Source organism: Streptopelia decaocto, assembly GCF_964273445.1.
Source record: "Streptopelia decaocto genome assembly, chromosome: 23".
Lineage (NCBI taxonomy): Eukaryota > Metazoa > Chordata > Aves > Columbiformes > Columbidae > Streptopelia > Streptopelia decaocto.
Genome location: NC_138678.1, coordinates 2,179,905 through 2,197,273, shown reverse-complemented (window position 1 = coordinate 2,197,273; position 17,369 = coordinate 2,179,905). Strand labels below are relative to the sequence as shown.

Genomic DNA, 17,369 nt, shown 5'->3' with positions numbered 1-17,369 from the left:
CGCTGGGCCTGGCTGCGGCCAGCACAGCGCGGAGGCCATTAGGTGGTGCGGGGCCGGCCAGTCCCTCCCATGGCGATGAACACGTCAATGGGGACGTTGGGCAGCGTCAGGCAGTGGCTGCCAGGACATCGCCGCAGCTGCCTGTGGGGACAGAGACACAGCCTGGTGTTGTCTGATATGGCACGGTGTAGAATCACAGAATCACAGATGGTTTGGGTTGGAGGGACCTCCCCAGCTCCCCCAGTGCCCCCCCTGCCATGAGCAGGGACATCTTCACCAGCTCAGGTTGCTCAGGGCCCCGTCCAGCCTGGCCTGGGATGTCTCCAGGGATGGTTCATCCACCACCTCTCTGGCCAACCTGGGCCAGGCTCTCACCACCCTCAGGGCAACAATTTAATCTTCATGTCCAGCCTGAATCTCCCTCCTTTAGTTTAAAACCATCGCCCCTTGTCCTTTCGCAACAGCCCCTGCTAAACAGTCTGTCCCCATCGTTTTTCTGCTTTTGGCGGCAGGACAAGCCGTGTTTGCCGGAGCAGGAACCTGGTCCCGTCCTGCCCCCCCTTACCTCCCCACAGCCTGCTCGGTGCCCACCGGCTCCTGCGTTTCGAGGGGCATGGCTGAGCTGGGACAATCTCCCGCCTCGACGGGGAACCTCCGAGCCTGCGGCGCCTGCTGGGAGCTCATGTCCAGACCCTGGATGTGTCTGACCAGAGAGGAGTGGGTGAGTGAACCGGGTGACCCCGACGGGCCCCCCGGCAATGACAAAAACACTGAGGGCACATGGGGGACCCCCGCCGGCCCCGTAACACCGGACTGTGCGCCCCCACTCACCAAGAGCGTGTTCCAGCCTGTCGCCCACCTCACTGCGCACCCACCCAACTGACCCACGTCACCCGCATCACAATGGCACCCCGGGTTTTCAAAGGTCCCTCTGTGCCCCACCCGGGCGCTGCAGATGCCCCTGGGGCGCTGAGATGTGGTTGCGGAGTCGCTGTGGGGTGAACTGAGGGAGCGGAGGGTCCCGGCCCACAGGAGGACATGGACTGGTTTTTGCTGGCCAACGGCTACAAGCTCGGCAGGACCATCGGCGAGGGGACGTACTCCAAAGTGAAGGAGGCTTTTTCACAGAAGCACCAGAAGAAAGTGGCGATTAAAATAATCGACAAGAAGGAAGGCCCAGAAGGTAAGAGCTGACCCTGAAAGAGCTCCAGGCTCAGGCACGGTCCCTCCTGGAGGCTTTTAATTCCCAGAAATATCTTGAGAGTGGATCGGAGCGGGGATGGTGCTGGGGGATCCAGCAGAACAGCCCAGGGACTGTGGCTGGGGGTCAGGACCTGTTTGGGTGGCCGCCCTCCAACCGCAAGGATGGCAAAGTGCTGGGGGAGCCCAGCATCCCCCCTCGAGGAGCATCCCTGGGAAACAGTGCCCGGCCATGAGGAACCAGACACCTGGGAGCGATGTTCCCTCCTTGGGCTGCGTCCCGCAGGGGGGTCTGGAGCCAGCACCTCGGGGACACCCCCGTCCCCACACCCCGGGCAAACCCGCCTCCTCTCTCGGCAGAATTTATTCACAGGTTCCTGCCCCGGGAGCTCCATATCCTCACACGCTTGGACCACAGGAACATCATCCATGTGCAGGAGATGCTGGAATCCCCAGAGGGGAAGATGTACCTCGTGATGGAGCTGGCAGAGGACGGGGACATCTTTGACTACATCCTCCGCCACGGTCCCCTGCCCGAGCCCCGTGCCAGGGAGCTCTTCCAGCAGCTGGTGGAGGCCATCCAGTACTGCCACAGCTGCGGGGTGGCCCACCGCGACCTCAAGTGCGAGAACGCTCTGCTGCAGGGCAGCACCTTGAAGCTGACGGATTTTGGCTTCGCCAAGCGGCTCCCCAGGGACCGCAGGGAGCTGAGCTGGACCTTCTGCGGCAGCACGGCCTACGCGGCACCCGAACTGCTGCAGGGCCTCCCCCACGACAGCCGCAAGGGCGATGTCTGGAGCATGGGCGTCATCCTCTACGTCCTGCTCTGCGCCCGCCTGCCCTTCGACGACACCAACATCCCCAAGATGCTGTACCAGCAGCAGAAAGGTGTCCCCGTCCCCATGCAGCTGGGGATCTCCAAGGAGTGCCAGAACCTCCTGAAAATGCTCTTGGAACCAGACGTGAACCTGAGACCCTCCATCGAGGCGGTTGGCCGGCACCCGTGGCTGACGAACCCCTGAGGACTCGCCCTGCTCTCCCCAAACGGGACAGAATGTTTCTAAAATGACGATAAATTTGGAGGGTCTGTTTCCCACCTATCCAGCCTTGCAGGGGCTGCACCAGAAAAAGTCTGGTTCATATTTGGGTGCTTTTATTGACTCCCGAAGCCCCAGTGGTGGGGAACAGGGCAGACACGAGCTCCCAGCAGCTGGGGTTCACCCTCCTGAGGTGGGTGGGAGGGAAGGGAAATTCAGACCCTCTGAGGCAGCCCCGTCCCCGTCCCACAGGAATGAGAACCCTCGACACAGGCAGAGACTCTGTAGAATTCCTTTAATCGCTGTTAAGTGCAAGTCTGTAAAAGGTTTGGAGAAAGTCATCGTTACAAAACTACCAGCTGTTAGAATTGTATCCTGGTTTTCACCCCAGCTAGAAAAGGCTCAGGGAGATGCAGAATAGTTCAGAACAGATAATATTGCACAGACAACCAAATGGTTAATTTGACTAAAGAAAAAAAAGTGACACAGATGAGAGCACTGCACCCTCAGGGCTCCATCACAGGCCCAGCCACGACTTGTTCCATCAAATCCCAATGGAACGCAGCCCCGAGCCCCCACACAGACACCCCATGGGTGTCTCCGACCCACAACCTGTTTTCGTGCTACAGCTGAGTTTGAGCCCAGAACAGGGTGAGGCTGCAGCACATTTCAGAGGCTCTGCTGGACCATGCACCATGTGGGGGGTGAGATGTAGCTCAGTGCACGACCCTCCTGGGTTTTCCAGGACAGACACACTCTCCTGTAAGTGCCTGAAGTCGTCACCACCACCTCACCCGTGTGAGCAGCTGCAGTGGAGAAATTCCCCAAATCAGGGGAGGAAAAACAAAAACCCCAAACCTCAACTCTTCCAGAGACAGCAGCGAGGGCTCTGTCCTGTTAGGATAATTGTGTATTAGCAACATCCACTGGGGAATGTCTCGTGCCATTAGAAGGGAATTGTTCCCAAAAGAGGGGAAGGAAGCGTTGCCGGCAGTCACAGGGGTTAAGTGGAGGAACCCCAGTGACCACAGAGAAACTGGTGACACTGGTGGCCATGGGAATCAAGGAGAGTCAGCGGAGTGGACAGACACAGCCGCCAGCCTGTGCCAACAGGCACTACCCCCATTTGGGTGACAGGGAACGGGAAGGACTGAGGTTAAAGTGGTCAGAGGGCCACACTGGGGTTTTGCAAGGGCTGAACTGGGCACCAGTGCAGAGCGGTTCTGCTCCCAGGGTGACCCAAAGCACTCTCTGCCCAGAGGGCTCAAGTCAGAGCAAGCCACAAGTACTTTGCTTGGGAAATTCAACTAGAAGTACACAAAACCCAGCAGAGGAAGGCAGTGCAGCTGCGAAGGGGAAAGCAGGTCTCGGGCTCTTCGAGGAGCTGCCCCTCTTGTGCCAGGAAATGAGAGTTTCAATTTAAAATAATCTTCCACAGAGGAAAAGCCAGGCAGAAGCTCAGGGTTTGGCAGGGAGTTTGGCTCCTTTCAGCACAGCCCAGCGTTGGGGCAAAGCCACAAGCGGCACAGCAGAAGGGGCATCCCCCACCGCATTGTCCGTCCCCGGTCACTCCCAGCACGGGGGGTTTGCAGGGATGACCTGGCCAGCAGCGCAGAGCGGTGAGCGAGCGGGCACAGCGCGCAGCCACCAGCCTTCGAGCTGCTGCACTGCAGATTACACGCGCACACAAGCACAATCGGCCAGCAGGCAGTCGGGTGGCACCGAGGGATCCCACTGGGTGTCTAGGCACCCAGTTCGCCCCGGGGACCCCTCACCACATCACATCTGCCTCCTGCCGACGCTTTCAGGGCAGTCAGTTTTGGCTTGGTCAGTCTCTAGGAGCTACAGAGAAGACGGGCTCCCTAGCAGCTAAACGTACGAGTGACCTCCTGCTTCCTCCTCCTCCTCCTCCAGGTCTGAAGGGGTCCCTCGAGTCACCCACAGGATTGAAATTCCTCCAGCCTGGAAGTGCAATCCCCAGCACAGTTACACACAAAGGAACAGCCAGTCCGTGATTTAATTCACATTCGATGGTGGAAATGAGCCTGGGAGACACACTGGAAGCAGTCGCTTTATTCCCAGTCTTCCCACTCCTCATCTTCCAGCTGCAAACAAGAGTAACAGCCCTCAGCTTGTTTCTGTAACACAACAGCCAGCCCTCAACAGATCCCCCGAGTCAGCGCAAAGCCTGACACATCCTCACCCTCCCAACAGGGATTTGTTTGCTCTGTTTCCCGTGGGGAACTCCCACACTCAAACAGCCACTCTCTGCTCCAGCCAACACCCGAGAGTCCCACGGTGAGATCCCAAGCTAAGCCCCTGTCCCCAAAGAGCAAGTCACGCCTTGGAGAAGCCTCTGGCCAGCTGCTCTGTGCAGCCACATCTCGGTGCGACGTGCTGCTCAAGCTCGGCTCCAGCACAGGGCTGGCAGCAGAGCCCAAGCTGAGCAATTCAGTCCCTTGCTCTGAGGTGTTGCGGTCTCCCAGAAGCAGCCAGTGAGGGCAGAGCTCAGGCAGCATCACCCCAAGGAGCTGCTGAGGGTTTCCGGGAGCAGCCACCTCCCCTTGACTCACCTCCCCAGACACTTCCACCTTCGAGAGCGCCAGCTGCACCTCCTCTTCAGTCATGTCCAGATCAAAGTCCTTTTCCCAGTCCTCACTGATGTCTGTGCTGGAGCCTGGAAGCACAAACGTCACAACAGAGCCATCAGAGCTGCACACGCTCTCCAGACACGCTGGTGAAAGCTGCCCGAGCAACCCACAGAGCCCTGGCATTCCCAAAGGATCTACCCAATGGGGGAAAGCCTCCCCACACCCCAGAGCAGGCTGTCAGCTCACAAACAGAGACAGTCTTCTGATTTCTTGTCTAGTCTAATTTCATTCTGCTCACACACCCAGTTCATGATATTGAGTCACCTTGCTGGATCTTGGGTTACTTCCAGTGGCTTTATAATCCTATAACCAACATAATGATTATTTTGGGAGACCTGCAGCAGGTTCTGCTGAAGGCAGGGTCCCCTGCGAGGAAGGGCTCAGGGCAGAGCCAGCTGTGGTACCAGTCCAGCGCCTGCTGAGAACAGATTTTTACCATCTGATGTGACCTTGCCTAACAGCACAAGGATTTACTTCCACTTTAGTTTCAGCCATTAATTAGACACTCTTTGGATCTAACCTTCTTGGGTAACTCTGGCAAAACTCCTTTTCTCCTCCATCATCACAAAATCAGACCCTTTCTCCAAAAGCTGCCACCCCCAGCAGGAGGTTTCCAGGCCCTGTGCTGGCTCCACACACGCACCTTTCTTGCCGTTGTTGGAGGGAGTGGATTTCCCACTGTCCGAATTCAGCTCAAAGACACGTAGATCTGTTGGTCCTTCCTCTTTCAGAGTCTCTGTCCTGCACTGGGCTTTGCTCTCCACATCCTTGGGCTCTGTAACAGCCGGTTGCTCTGAGGATGCCACGGACTCCCGGGTGGGTGCAGAAGGATGAGCAGGTTCGGGGGGTTTTGGTGGGGAGCTCTGCTCTTCCGAGGTGGCCTCCAGCAGCTTCTGAGAGAGGTCTCCGGTCCCGGCTGGCTGCGCTCCGGTCTGTAGCTGCGCGGCAGGCACAGAGGCAGGGTTTGCAATCTGAGTCACAAGGGAGATGCTCTCACTGCTCTCCGAGGGACTCCTCTCTGCCGGGGCTGGCTCCGGAGGGAGAACGGCCCAGCGTTCCTCCGAGGGTCCCTTGGGAGCAGTGGGGTGGTTTCCCTCCGGGGCTGTGGGGGCAGATTCTTTCTGTGCTGCTTCTGGAAATTTCACGTTTGCACAAGGCAGGGGTGACATCCCCAAGAACTCCTCTGTAGGAAGGCAGAAGAGAAGCGAGAGACGTTTCAGCAAGCGCAGGAGCAGCTGATGGTGCAGCAGGGCTGGGAGCTGAATTCGTGGGAGCGAGGAGGAGCCATCACCCTTAACCGTGACCTGTCAAGGTCTGCGTGAGCCCCCCCGCAGGTCCCCAACCATCTGACCCACCTTCATCCTCCTCCCAGCCTGGCTCCTCCTGGTGAATGCTCTGCTCCGCTCGCTGCTTCAGAGCCTCCCTCCGCGCTTCATCCTGCAAGGAATTCAGCGTCAGCTCACGCCCCCAGTCCTTTCCTTCCCAAAGCACTTCAGTGTCAGTGACAACGAGGCTGCACAAAAGGCAGCCCAGATTGCTGCTTTTCCAGGAAAAGTATTTTCTGCCTCTTTGGTCTGGGTTAGAGCTCCTTGGCTGGAGCACCCACCCACTGGGGAGACACCCACCATGACCTACCTGCTCCAGGCGATGCACTTTATAGAAATAGCGCTGCCAGAATTCAGAATGGGAAACAGCCACAGGGACCTGGGAGCGACATGGGAAATGTCGTGAGTCACATGAGAGCACAAACACTGCTAAACGTCCCTGTGTCAGTTTGCCACGCAACCACAGGCCTTTCTGACACCAGTTCCAGGCCCCAAGCAGCTCAGGGCTTCACTACATCACAGCCCAAGACAGAATTTGCCTCTACAGGTGCTAGGCAGGGTCTTACCATCTTGGTGTAGAGAGCCCGGATGGAAGGGCTGGTGGCCAGCAGCTCCGCAATCTCCCCTTTCTTCTCCTCCAGGTTAAACTGAGCCAGCCAGGCCTCCAGGAGCTCGGCAGGGCCTGCACGGGACAAGCACAGAGGGCAGGAACAGTTTTAGGAAGTTTCATTGGAAAAACAATATGAACCAGACCAGCTGGGGTGAGCAAGGGCAAAGAAGGAAGGAGGCACGGCTCTCTGAGGCCACCCCACATCACTGGGCTTCTGCCAGAACAAAGGCCACACAGCACCAGTTTAAACTCACATGGTAGAAGCTCAGTCTAAACCAGTCGCCAACGCAGAGAGACCCCACCCACAGCCAAGGCAGCAGGGCCACTGGCCAAAGGCTCTGGGCAATTCAGGGTGGCCCACAGACCCACCACAAGGGCCAGTTCGGTTCGGCAGCACCACCAAGCCCCCCACGTACCGTCGGGTTCATTGCAGTAGGTGGCCGGGTCTGACTGGAGGCTGTAAAGACGAGCCTAGAGGAGAAGGGACACGGGTCAGAGCTGTCAGTGGAGGGGCAGCAGCAGCAGAGCCCCGAGAGGACAGAGAACTCGGGACTCCGCATCCTGGAGAGCGGCTCCGCAACGGGACACTCACCTTGGCACTGTCGTAGGGCTCTGTGGTACCTGTGGGCGTTGCCATCAGCGTTATCACATCGCAGTCGATGGTCTTATCCGGGGAGGGAGCAAACGTGTCCGAGATGACGCCCAGGAAGTCAGAGAGCCCTTTCCTCACCTTTTCAGTCGCACCTGAGGAACCTTCTGTCCTCTTGAAGAGAAAAAGCAGTGCAGCGTAAGTAACAGTGCCTGCAGCCGCCTCAGTCTTTCCTGGACATGTTCCTTTAAGGAAGCAGAGCGTCTCTTCCTTCAAAAAGGTGCTAATGAGGTGATTTCATGGCCAGGGCTGGGCTAGGAGCAGGGTGTGGTGGCAAGCACTAGCCTCAGGTGGTGTGGGAGCAGGCAGGCAGGTTTGTGGGCAACTGAGCCCAAGCTTGGCAGGGAAGGACACAATCAGGTTTGGGGGTTGGACCATCATGCTGTGCAGGGCTAAGGCTGGAAGCTTGTGCAGATATTCAATGTCACACCACAGGGACACTACCAGTGTCCCACAGGGAAAGTGCAGGCAAGGGAGCTTTTCTCCACTCATCTCCAGAGGTTCCTTGTCACTACAGCAAGGAAATCCCACACAGTGCTCAGCACCAAACCCCCACCAGGGAGAAAAATCTGAGACCTGAAGCCCATGGTTGTTTTTTTTTTCAGAGGATTGTGTCCCTGGACACTATTCACCCCCGCTTTGCTTTCTGCAACAAGAACCCGCTGCCAGACTCACCGCCAGCTTGTCCTTGACCACGCTGGCCGTGGCAGCGATAGTGCAGGCTGTGTCATGCTGCACTACTTGGGTGAATTCAGCCAGGTCCCGCTTCATGAATTCCAAAGCTTCTGTGGACTGTAAGAAGGTGACAGATAGTTTAATGCTTTTGCTCTCCAATAAAACAGTCGGCATATTACAAAGGTTAAAGCGCGAGAGCCTTTAACCCAGCTGAGCCATTAGCCCAGCCAGCGCAATGGTAAGACTGCAATAACCAGAATAACAATGGGAAATAGCTATGCCCAAAACATGGTACAGTAGGAGGTTTTTTTCAATTATGACAAGAAAAATACAGGTTAGGAAAAGCCTTGTTCTGAGTTTTATATGTAATTACCACAAGCGCTGCTGCCACAGGCAGGAAATTACACATTGGAAAGCGATGCTGCAAGCGCATGCCCTCCCTGCGCAGGTGGTGATTTTCACATCAGCAGAGCCCAGCGCTGCTCCCCTGAGCCGTAAGATCCCAGTGCAGTGTCCCCAGCTCCCAGAATTACAACAAAAACATCTAAACTCCCTCCACATTTACCACCTAGTCCCCTCCCGGGGTCACAGGCCGAGCTACAGCCGCACAGCCCCCGGGCGGCAGGCACAGCGGCATCGGAGCCGCTGCCACGCAGCCCCCGCGGGGACCCGGCCCGGCCCCCGCCGGCCCCGGGGAGTCCCGGGGCGGCCCCACAGGCCCGACCCAGCCCAGCAGCTCCTACCTTCTCCTTGACGGCTTGGTAGCTCTGCTGCAGCCAGCTCCGCCACCAGCCCGCGTCCTCCCTGCCGGGGACACGCGTGTCAGGAAAATACCGAACCCAGCCCGGGACCCGGCCCAGGACCAGGCCCAAGTCCAGAGCCAGAACCAGGTCCGCGGCCAGAACCAGGCCCGCGGCCGCCCCCGAGGCCCGTCCCTCCACCCCCGCACCGCCCCGGGCCCAGCCCGGTCTCCGCCGCTCCCCGCTCCGTTCCGGCCCCGCCGCCCCTCAACGGTACCGAACTCACCCCTCCGCCATCTTGGCGGCCTAACGTCACCAATATTTACCGACCCCTCACCCCGCAGGCCCCGCCCCCGCGGATGGGGGCGTGTCACTCGGAAACGTCACTTCCTGCTCCGCCTCCCGGGGGGCGGCCGGGCGGGAGCGGCGGCGAACGGTGAGCGGGGGAGCCGGTACCGGGAGGAGCTTTAGCACGGGCGGGCGCCTCTTGGCGGCGGAGCAGGGCTGGGGAGGCGGCTCGGCCGCCCGGTGCGCGGTGGGAGCGGGCGGTGTGTCCCCGGTGCGTCCCTCCCGCTGACGGTGCCTCCCCGTTTCCCCGGCAGCGATGGAGATGCAGTCGTACTACACGAAGCTGCTGGGGGAGCTGAACGAGCAGCGCAAACGGGACTTCTTCTGCGACTGCAGCATCATCGTGGAGGGCAGGATCTTCAAAGCCCACAAGAACATCCTGTTCGCCAACAGCGGGTACTTCCGAGCGCTGCTCATCCACTACATCCAGGACAGCGGCCGCCACAGTACCGCCTCGCTGGACATCGTCACCTCCGACGCCTTCTCCGTCATCCTGGATTTCCTTTATTCCGGGAAGCTCGACCTCTGCGGGGAGAACGTGATCGAGGTGATGTCCGCCGCAAGCTACTTGCAGATGACCGACGTGGTCAACTTCTGCAAGACCTACATCAGGTCGTCGTTGGATATTTGCAGGAAGATCGAGAGAGAAGCCGCTTTCTACCAAGCGGACAGCGGGAGCGGCGGCTCCGCGAGAGAGGGCCCCTCGTTTGGCTCCAAGAGCCACGGCTCTGCCCCTGGCTCGGCACTGCAGGACAAGAACAGGGTCCCGGATTGTCCCCGGGACCCCCCCTGCGGCCAGTGCAGCGGCTGCCACCCCCTGGAGCTCGTGGTCGGGGACCCCGAGAGCAGCCGCTCGCCGGAGGACGTGAATTCCTCGCTGCCCAAGGGGGTGGAACCCAAAGTGGAGTTGGACTCGGATGAAGCGGAGGCGGGTGAGCGGCTGCCGCAGTACCCGGCCCCGCTGTCCCTGGAGCAGGTGGAAGAGGGGCTGCACGGCGGGCCGGCCGCAGACCTGCCCTGCAACAACTACCACATGAAACAGTTCCTGGAGGTCCTGCTGCGCAACAGCTCGGCTCAGAGGAAGGACGATGTGGTTCATCACTTTGTCCGGGGCTTTGAGGGTAGGCCGGAGGATGCGGGGGTGGCCGTGAGTTCCATGATGGACATTCACAGCGACTGGTATGGTGAGGACGCAGGTGAGAGGACTCCGGGGGGGCGTAGTCTGTATAATCGAGGAGGAAAGCGCTTAGTTGTGCGACTTCTTTTGTTATTCTCGTTCTTGTTGAGGAATATGTTGCTGAATATTATGCCGTAGCAAAATAAACTATTGTTCTGGACTTCAAAAGAAAGCTGTACTCGTTTATTCAGTGCAGCACCGGGAGGTAAGTATTTCTAACAGCTTTTACAGTCTCTTCGGAACAGCCCCTGGAGCTCAGTGTTGGTGACATTGCTTCAATAAATGATCTCATTTGGGACCGTGTTGAATGGCCAGCTAATTTTTAAAAAGAATCTTTCTCTTGTAATGTTAGTGCTGTAAGGAGCAATCAGAAAGAGAAGTTGAGCTGCCACAAGAGGGATCTGCTGTAGCACCTGACAGAGCAGAAGCAGCTGATTCTGCGGAGCTCCTGCCAGCGCGTCGGTCGCTGGCTCTCAGTCTGTTTGCTGGTACTTGCTTTGAACTTCAAAAGGGTAGAAATCAGTTTGATTCAATACTGAAATTCTTTAAGAGCACTCAAAGCTTGAAACTTTGGGGTAGCGCGTAAGGATAAGACTTTTAACTTTTACCTCTAGAGGCAGAGTCGCTTTTCAGCTCCTGATCATGGAGGATCCGCTGCTTTCCCAAGCCCAGCGCCTGTTGGGATGTCCCACGCTGGCAGGAACATCTCCCAGCAGCGGTGTCAGGGACCTGAAGAGGGTCACGTCCATCTGCATTTCTCCTGGACAATAAGGATTTGAGCATTTTATCTGTTCAAGGTAACGTTGGCTCACAACTTGCCTTGTCCAAACTGTCTTGGAGGCGGCTCTGACAAACACTGCAAGTGCCACCATGTTCAGGATGTGACAAACGCAGCAATGCTGTGGGGAGCAGAGCGAAAACCTTTCACTGAGTATTCTGGATAGCAAGCTCATGTTCACGTCATTTCCAGCTCAAGCATGCATGTGCAATCTTAAAGCAAATAAACCAAATAGCATCTCTCTCTGCTTTAAAATGAGGAATCTGATAAAATCACAAATCCAGTCTTACAATTAGCAAAAGTCTGAAGTTATTGGAGCAGAGCGCTCTCACCAGATCATGCCTGTGCTTTCTGATGTGTAGCAAGGCAGGAGCATCTAACACACAAAATTTGCTTGGTTTTTTTTCCTCTTAAAATCTTCAGACTGTTAATGAATCATTAAAAGGGAAATGCTTCCAGAATTTGATAGAGAACATCACGTCTTAGGACAACATATTAGAACAACCAATGGTTGATGTGCTTTAAATAGGAGTGGGGAAAAAAACCCCTAACCTTGTGTTCAGTTATATTTCTCTGCTAAAACTGAACATCGTAAGAATTCAGTGGAATGGAAGCATCTTTTCTCAGCTTGTAGTGCTCCTGCTGTCTTAGTGTTTTCACAAGACACCAGGAGTGAGCGATACAAGGTCCCAGTAAAAGAATGGTTCTCTCAGGCATTCGGGCTTGCACATGAGATAAACGCCACTTACTCTCAAGTGTCCGCATCGTTCCGGTCGCCTGGTCCCCTTCACAGCTGACAGAGGGTAAACAGGCACCTCTGGAGAGCCTGGAAGCTCTAAGAACTGCATTTTTATTTTAAACAGAGCTCTAAATGCCCAGCAGGAATTAGCGAGACCTCACTAAGGTCCAATATTGGGTGAGATTAATTTAATTCACATTAATACTAGACATTCCCTTCTTTTTGAGGCAGGGTTGGACAAACCTCAGTAAAAGGAAGGTTCACAGCTCCACCTACTTGGGTGTAACTGTGAAAGAGCTCAAGGCTTGATGTGTAAACGCTTTTCTGGATCAGTACCTGAAACAGGGAAAACTTCACCTTGTAGCAGAACGTCTCAAGCTTTGTGATGGAAACTCATAGCTGGGCTGACACTGGAAAAGCTGGCAATGCCCACGTTTCTGTCAAATGCGATCTTCAAATGGCATTCTTTTTGCATCTCACTTCATAAATTGCATGTTACTTGAGTGCATACAGTTTGCTTTTTAGGAAAAGTAATGTATCAGAGTCCTTCGTCTTGGTATTGCCAATGGAAAGGCTGAAGTGAATGGCAGTAGAAACAAGCATTGATGTTTTTAGATGGGCTCCCCACGTCTAAGTTTATGCAGGTTGTAAAAGCACATGGGAAACATTGCACTGCTTCTGCCTGTAATTTGTGTTAAAGGTTTTAGTTTCTAATGCTGCTTAACACTAATGGTATCTTAAAATAAAACACAAAGTAGACTTTCTCTGGCTGAGATAGTGCAGAGACCCTGCCGCACTAAAAGCAAAATTTTGGCAATTAATTAAATGGCTTCTTAAAACCGAATTACTTGGGTTTTCTCTTATGAGCCAACCCACTTTGAGTATCAGCTGTGGGAGTACAGGCAGGCTGATTTTCAGGGGACTTGATCATCGGCAGCTGCATAAATGTCTCCTGAAATTGCACAACTTAGAGAAATTCCAGGTAAGCCAAGTACGGAGAGAGTCAATTAACTCAGATTTGCAACGAGGGGGCTGAGCAGCTATCGGTGAACTGCCTGACCTAACGCCCTGTGTTTTCCTCCAAAAGGTGACGTGTTAGTGGTGCCCATCAAGCTTCACAAATGTCCGTTCTGTCCCTACACGGCCAAACAGAAAGGGATCCTGAAGCGGCACATTCGCTCTCACACCGGCGAGCGGCCCTACCCCTGCGAGACCTGCGGGAAACGCTTCACGCGGCAGGAGCACCTTCGCAGTCACGCTTTGAGTGTAAGTTTGAGCGACTACCAGGACATTTTTAAAAGGTTTTGCTGCTTCCTGATCATATTTCCCAAAATACTTTGGACAAAATGATTGCGAGATAAGCTTTTCTAATAGTAAGTTTAAGCCAGTGATGCTTATTTAATTAGAACTTAAGTAGCCTCAAATTTTTGTCAATGGAAATGTGATGGGATCCGCCCTATAGGTCAATGTTTTTCTGCTCTAAGAACAGACCCAGACAGAGCTAAAGCAAGACCACAGATGACCTTTTTTTCCCCATAATGCTTTATTTTTACCTTCAGGTGCATCGATCCAACAAGCCGATCATCTGCAAAGGCTGCAGGAGAACGTTCACGAGCAGCCTGTCTCAGGGGCTGCGCCGCTTCGGCTTGTGCGACAGCTGCACTTGTGTGACCACGACCCACGAGGACTCGATGCCCATCAACCTCAGCCTGGTGGAACCCTCCTCAGAAGGGCAAGAGAAGGGCGACGCTGATAACGACTGGCCCATATACGTGGAGTCTGGAGAGGAGAACGATCCGGTTGACGATGATGATGATGCTGAGGACAAGCGGGAAATCCACAGGAGCTTATCGGACCGAGAAACACTCATGTAGCAGTGGGAGCATTTACAGAGTCTCCCTGGCAGCGGTTGGTCTGCAAGACAAAACTGCGTATTTGCCCAATTAGTGAGACTGTGTTGGTTTTTATTATTCTGGTTTTTTTTTTTTTTTAATAGAAGAGTGGGGAGAATTTGAGTTTTTAATACTTTAAAGATTTCAGTGCTGTGCACCAGAAATCTGTGAAGAATCTTCAGTCTGGGGTTCACAGAGGTTGTACTTGAGCAATTTCCAGTGGTGTCTCTGCCTCCTAGTTCTGCCTTTGCAGGTGGAACATCTCTGTGTTGGGTTGATAACAGGTTCCTTCAAATAACTCTTTAATCCCTGATCTGAAAGGGGCACAAACTTCTCTCCGAAGATTACATTTAGAAAAATGTAGTTTTCATCCATTACCTTGAGACTTCTCTAAACCAAGTCGTGATCCTTCTTTATTAGGACAGTATTATCTAAATTGTAAATCTTAAGTGTTTGCTTAGACTGGATTTGACTGGAAACCAGGGCAGACAAGCCAGGAGAACAAAATATGCTGCTGCACAAAGCACAGACAGTAAGAATAAATATATTCCTCGTGTCCTTAATTGCAGGTATTTAGAGAACAAGCTTCTCTTTCTGGATTGTTTTTAGTGCATCTTCCTCTCTCAAGAGCTCGGACTACAGATCTTCAGCTGTGTCTTTAATGTCATTTAAACATTACTAGTCTTGGCTTGAGAAATATTAAGCACGCCTTATGGTGTCTCGTGTCCTGACATCTCAGTTTAGACCAAGCAAACTGCCCAATTTTCTTCAGCTTTTTAGAGAAGTTAAGTGTTGGGAATTCTGATTCTGGTAGATTAAATGGCCAGATTCACAGCTGATGTAGCCAAGGAGCTGATAAATATCAATAGCTGAGCTATGCACATAAAAGAGCTCTGAATACCCTTTCTGGAGCAAATGGGTAGGACATCTCAGAAATTTTTACTAGCCTCTTTGTATGCAAATCTTCTTCTTTCTCTTTATTTTCTCTCAGTCTTTGGCGATCCTTCTCATGGTTTATGTTGTTGTGCGAATTTATCCAAGTACTGTTTTTAAAAGAACAACTTCAGTATGGACCTCGTGTTTCTCTGCTGGGCCAGATAAAGGTTGGCTTCAAAGGAGATGATGCTTTTTGTACCTTTCCAGTACCAAGTTGATATAAGCTATCAAAATTCAAGCCGGGAAGCTTAAGAAGAAAATGCAGCAGCAACAGAAAGCCTGTTTGCTTATGAGTAACGTACTGTTTCCTAACGAAACTGAAACATGCTGTGAAATAAGACTGTTAATGCTTCTTTACTATGTTGTTCATAAGCGCTTCATGAAAAGGTGACTTGGATATGAGTGTTAGATGTGGACAGACATGGCTGACAAGGAATGAGCAGCTGCTCCCGCTGAACGAGACAGTTTTTCTGGAGGTTTTTAGCGTAAAGAAAGACTTTACCCTTGGCAAACATTGGATGGAACCTAAAAAACAAGGAGCCCTCTGATTTAACCAGTTATTTTTTTGTGTACCTTCTGCTTTTATTTTACACGCACCATAAGAACAATTCAGCTTCTTTATCTGCTTCATCCTACGGCAACACAGCACTAGGTAAGAATTAGTTGCCAGATCAAGCAGGATGAGGAAAGCAGAAACAAGCTGCTTTTTAAACCAGTCACTTCAATACCTTCTGCTGTTTTCAGGAATCACTAAAGAGACTTGTTTTGCAATGTCTCTCTGGTCTAAGTTCTTGGTGAGCGCCACCTTCACAAGAAGATGCTGGCATCACTCACCACATTTATTTTGTGTAACGTAAGTTGCGTAAGCTTTCAGTATTGCAGGTCCTCTGTACATTTGAGTTTGTAATAGCTGAACAGCATCGTAATTCCACACAGCATCATGGAAAAACCTCGCTGGGACAAGATCTTTCAAATGTTCAGGGCTGTATTGCTCCTATTTTAGCCGTCTGAATTAAGACCGTCACAGAGACAGCTCACGTAGATGTCAGATTTGGAGCTGAGCTCCTTTGGAAATCCTGCTGTGGTTTTAGGTCCTGAGCACTTTTGAAAATCTGAGCAAAACATGGGCTTGTAAATCACATCAGCACGTTTGAAAATGCCACCTCCAGCCTACTGGGGCTTGTCCTTTGGACCGCTGCTCTATTTTTGTTGAGTCCATATAACATCAGAGGGTGTTTTTATCTTATCTGATACAGGAAGGACTTCTGTGTTTGAGAACACCTGAAAAAGTCACAAATCCGTGTTTGTTGGGAGCCTAACCGGTAATGAAAGTGGGATAAGGATGTAAATAAGGATCCAAGATGAGATGTAGTGACCAGGCATCTCGATCTCTGGTCATTCTAGCATGAAGATGCCACCTCCTTGTAAATATTGTAAGAGGCCACTAGATCCAGGCTGGAAAGTGGTTCTGGCTGGTGAGCCACGATTAGCCTGGCCTAAAACTCAGTGTCTCGCACGGCTGAGCCGTCCTGGGGTGGGTCACTCTGAAACCGTGAGGACATTCAGAGGAGGGAAAATCAACCTCTGGCAGATGCGTGTAGCAAGTGCTGCAGAAATGACTGCAGAGGCCTTCAGCGCCTTTACTTTGACCTGTTTTCTTTGGTCTTAGAGATTGTTCTTGTGCGTCTTGTGCGTAGAGATGGAGCCGTTTGTGTAACGCCGGGGGTGCGGGGGGGGTTCGCTGTTCACAGTCCGGACAGGGACTGGGCACCAAAATCGATGTTTCCTGTTGATCTGTCATGTTGTGCTGCTTCGTTTTCAGTGGAGTCCTTCAGCCTTTGTATTTATTATAGGAAAGGATGTCGTTTATCCACATTCTTGTGACTGGGTGTTCGTGTGAATCTGTTTGTTGTGCTTTCCCCTTCGTTTTTGGATGTTTTGCCTGAAATCTTCCGTTGTAGATCCAGCTTTGAGAAAACGATGTAGCTGTTTTAAAATATTCCTATGGTGCTTAATGAAGACTCAAAAATCATGTTTTTAGGAGAGTTATTTCTAATAGAATCTCTTTCTCAACGTTTTTTAAAGGCCATGCAGACTACGTATCTTGAAGTCTTAGCTCTATGTAATTGACTTTGTTTACAAGTATACATTTTAACGTACTTTTGCACATAATTGCACTGTATTTCACCGAAGGAATACATGCTGCACTGGTATTCGTAGCGCGTTTAACCTCTTGGTGCAAGACCTTGTAAATCTTCCAAATGTGCTCATTTAATTTACTGATGTTTTGTAAGGCAGTTTCATAACTGAAGTCCTTTAGTCTAGTTTAAATGACGAATTCTTCTAAACCGAACCTTATTTGTAGAAGTGATTTAACTATATTTGTGGATCTTGGAGCATTCTGGAGCTTTTTGATTGTCTAGAGAATAAAAGCGAGTTTTTCACCTCTAGTGAAACACAATTTCTTTGGTTTTTATTAAATAGTTACAGGCAGGTGTCCCACCATGGCTGGAAAAGGCTGGTGAGTTGTAGATACATCAGACTGAGATGTTCTCAGTTGATAATTAACACCATTGCCCAGTGGACTGAAAAGATCCATGTGAAATGCTGTG

General features: G+C 52.6%; 5 protein-coding genes across 5 annotated transcripts; 3 read left to right on the top strand and 2 right to left on the bottom strand.

Annotated features, from left to right (window-relative positions):
- Positions 1-38: 38 nt before the first annotated feature.
- Positions 39-899, bottom strand: FAM229A (family with sequence similarity 229 member A; the record flags this gene model as incomplete). The annotated part of the gene is made up of 3 exons (XM_082071556.1): positions 39-141; positions 566-703; positions 889-899. 3 exons carry the CDS (start codon positions 897-899, stop codon positions 39-41), a joined length of 252 nt encoding a protein of 83 aa, XP_081927682.1.
- Positions 900-1,038: 139 nt separating this feature from the next.
- On the top strand, positions 1,039-2,222 carry TSSK3 (testis specific serine kinase 3; the record flags this gene model as incomplete). The annotated part of the gene is made up of 2 exons (XM_082071423.1): positions 1,039-1,183; positions 1,561-2,222. The coding sequence occupies 2 exons, from the start codon at positions 1,039-1,041 to the stop codon at positions 2,220-2,222; spliced, it is 807 nt and encodes a 268-aa protein (XP_081927549.1).
- Positions 2,223-2,515: 293 nt separating this feature from the next.
- Positions 2,516-9,255, bottom strand: BSDC1 (BSD domain containing 1). The gene is made up of 11 exons (XM_082071568.1): positions 9,174-9,255; positions 8,891-8,951; positions 8,148-8,264; positions 7,416-7,586; positions 7,240-7,294; positions 6,780-6,895; positions 6,524-6,592; positions 6,244-6,325; positions 5,532-6,071; positions 4,811-4,914; positions 2,516-4,342 (listed from the first exon to the last, which is right to left on the bottom strand). Exons 1-11 carry the CDS (start codon positions 9,182-9,184, stop codon positions 4,310-4,312), a joined length of 1,359 nt encoding a protein of 452 aa, XP_081927694.1. The 5' UTR covers positions 9,185-9,255; the 3' UTR covers positions 2,516-4,309.
- Positions 9,256-9,376: 121 nt separating this feature from the next.
- LOC309449446 (zinc finger and BTB domain-containing protein 8B-like) lies at positions 9,377-10,590 on the top strand. The gene is given in 2 exon segments (XM_082071566.1): positions 9,377-10,442; positions 10,444-10,590. Coding segments are annotated over 2 exon segments (993 nt in total). The 5' UTR covers positions 9,377-9,491; the 3' UTR covers positions 10,486-10,590.
- A 201-nt stretch (positions 10,591-10,791) lies between these two features.
- On the top strand, positions 10,792-17,197 carry LOC309449447 (zinc finger and BTB domain-containing protein 8B-like). The gene is made up of 3 exons (XM_082071567.1): positions 10,792-12,911; positions 13,017-13,195; positions 13,489-17,197. Exons 1-3 carry the CDS (start codon positions 12,875-12,877, stop codon positions 13,801-13,803), a joined length of 531 nt encoding a protein of 176 aa, XP_081927693.1. The 5' UTR covers positions 10,792-12,874; the 3' UTR covers positions 13,804-17,197.
- Positions 17,198-17,369: the final 172 nt, after the last annotated feature.

Coding starts and splice junctions, on each gene's coding strand:
- BSDC1 (XM_082071568.1), bottom strand. Junction 8,265..8,890: donor ACCAAGCCGTCAAGGAGAAG/GTAGGAGCTGCT, acceptor ACCTTCTTACAG/TCCACAGAAGCTTTGGAATT. Junction 6,072..6,243: donor AGGCTGGGAGGAGGATGAAG/GTGGGTCAGATG, acceptor GCCTTCCTACAG/AGGAGTTCTTGGGGATGTCA.
- LOC309449447 (XM_082071567.1), top strand. CDS start 12,875: ATGTCTCCTGAAATTGCACAACTTAGAGAAATTCCAG. Junction 12,912..13,016: donor ACAACTTAGAGAAATTCCAG/GTAAGCCAAGTA, acceptor TTCCTCCAAAAG/GTGACGTGTTAGTGGTGCCC. Junction 13,196..13,488: donor TTCGCAGTCACGCTTTGAGT/GTAAGTTTGAGC, acceptor TTTTACCTTCAG/GTGCATCGATCCAACAAGCC.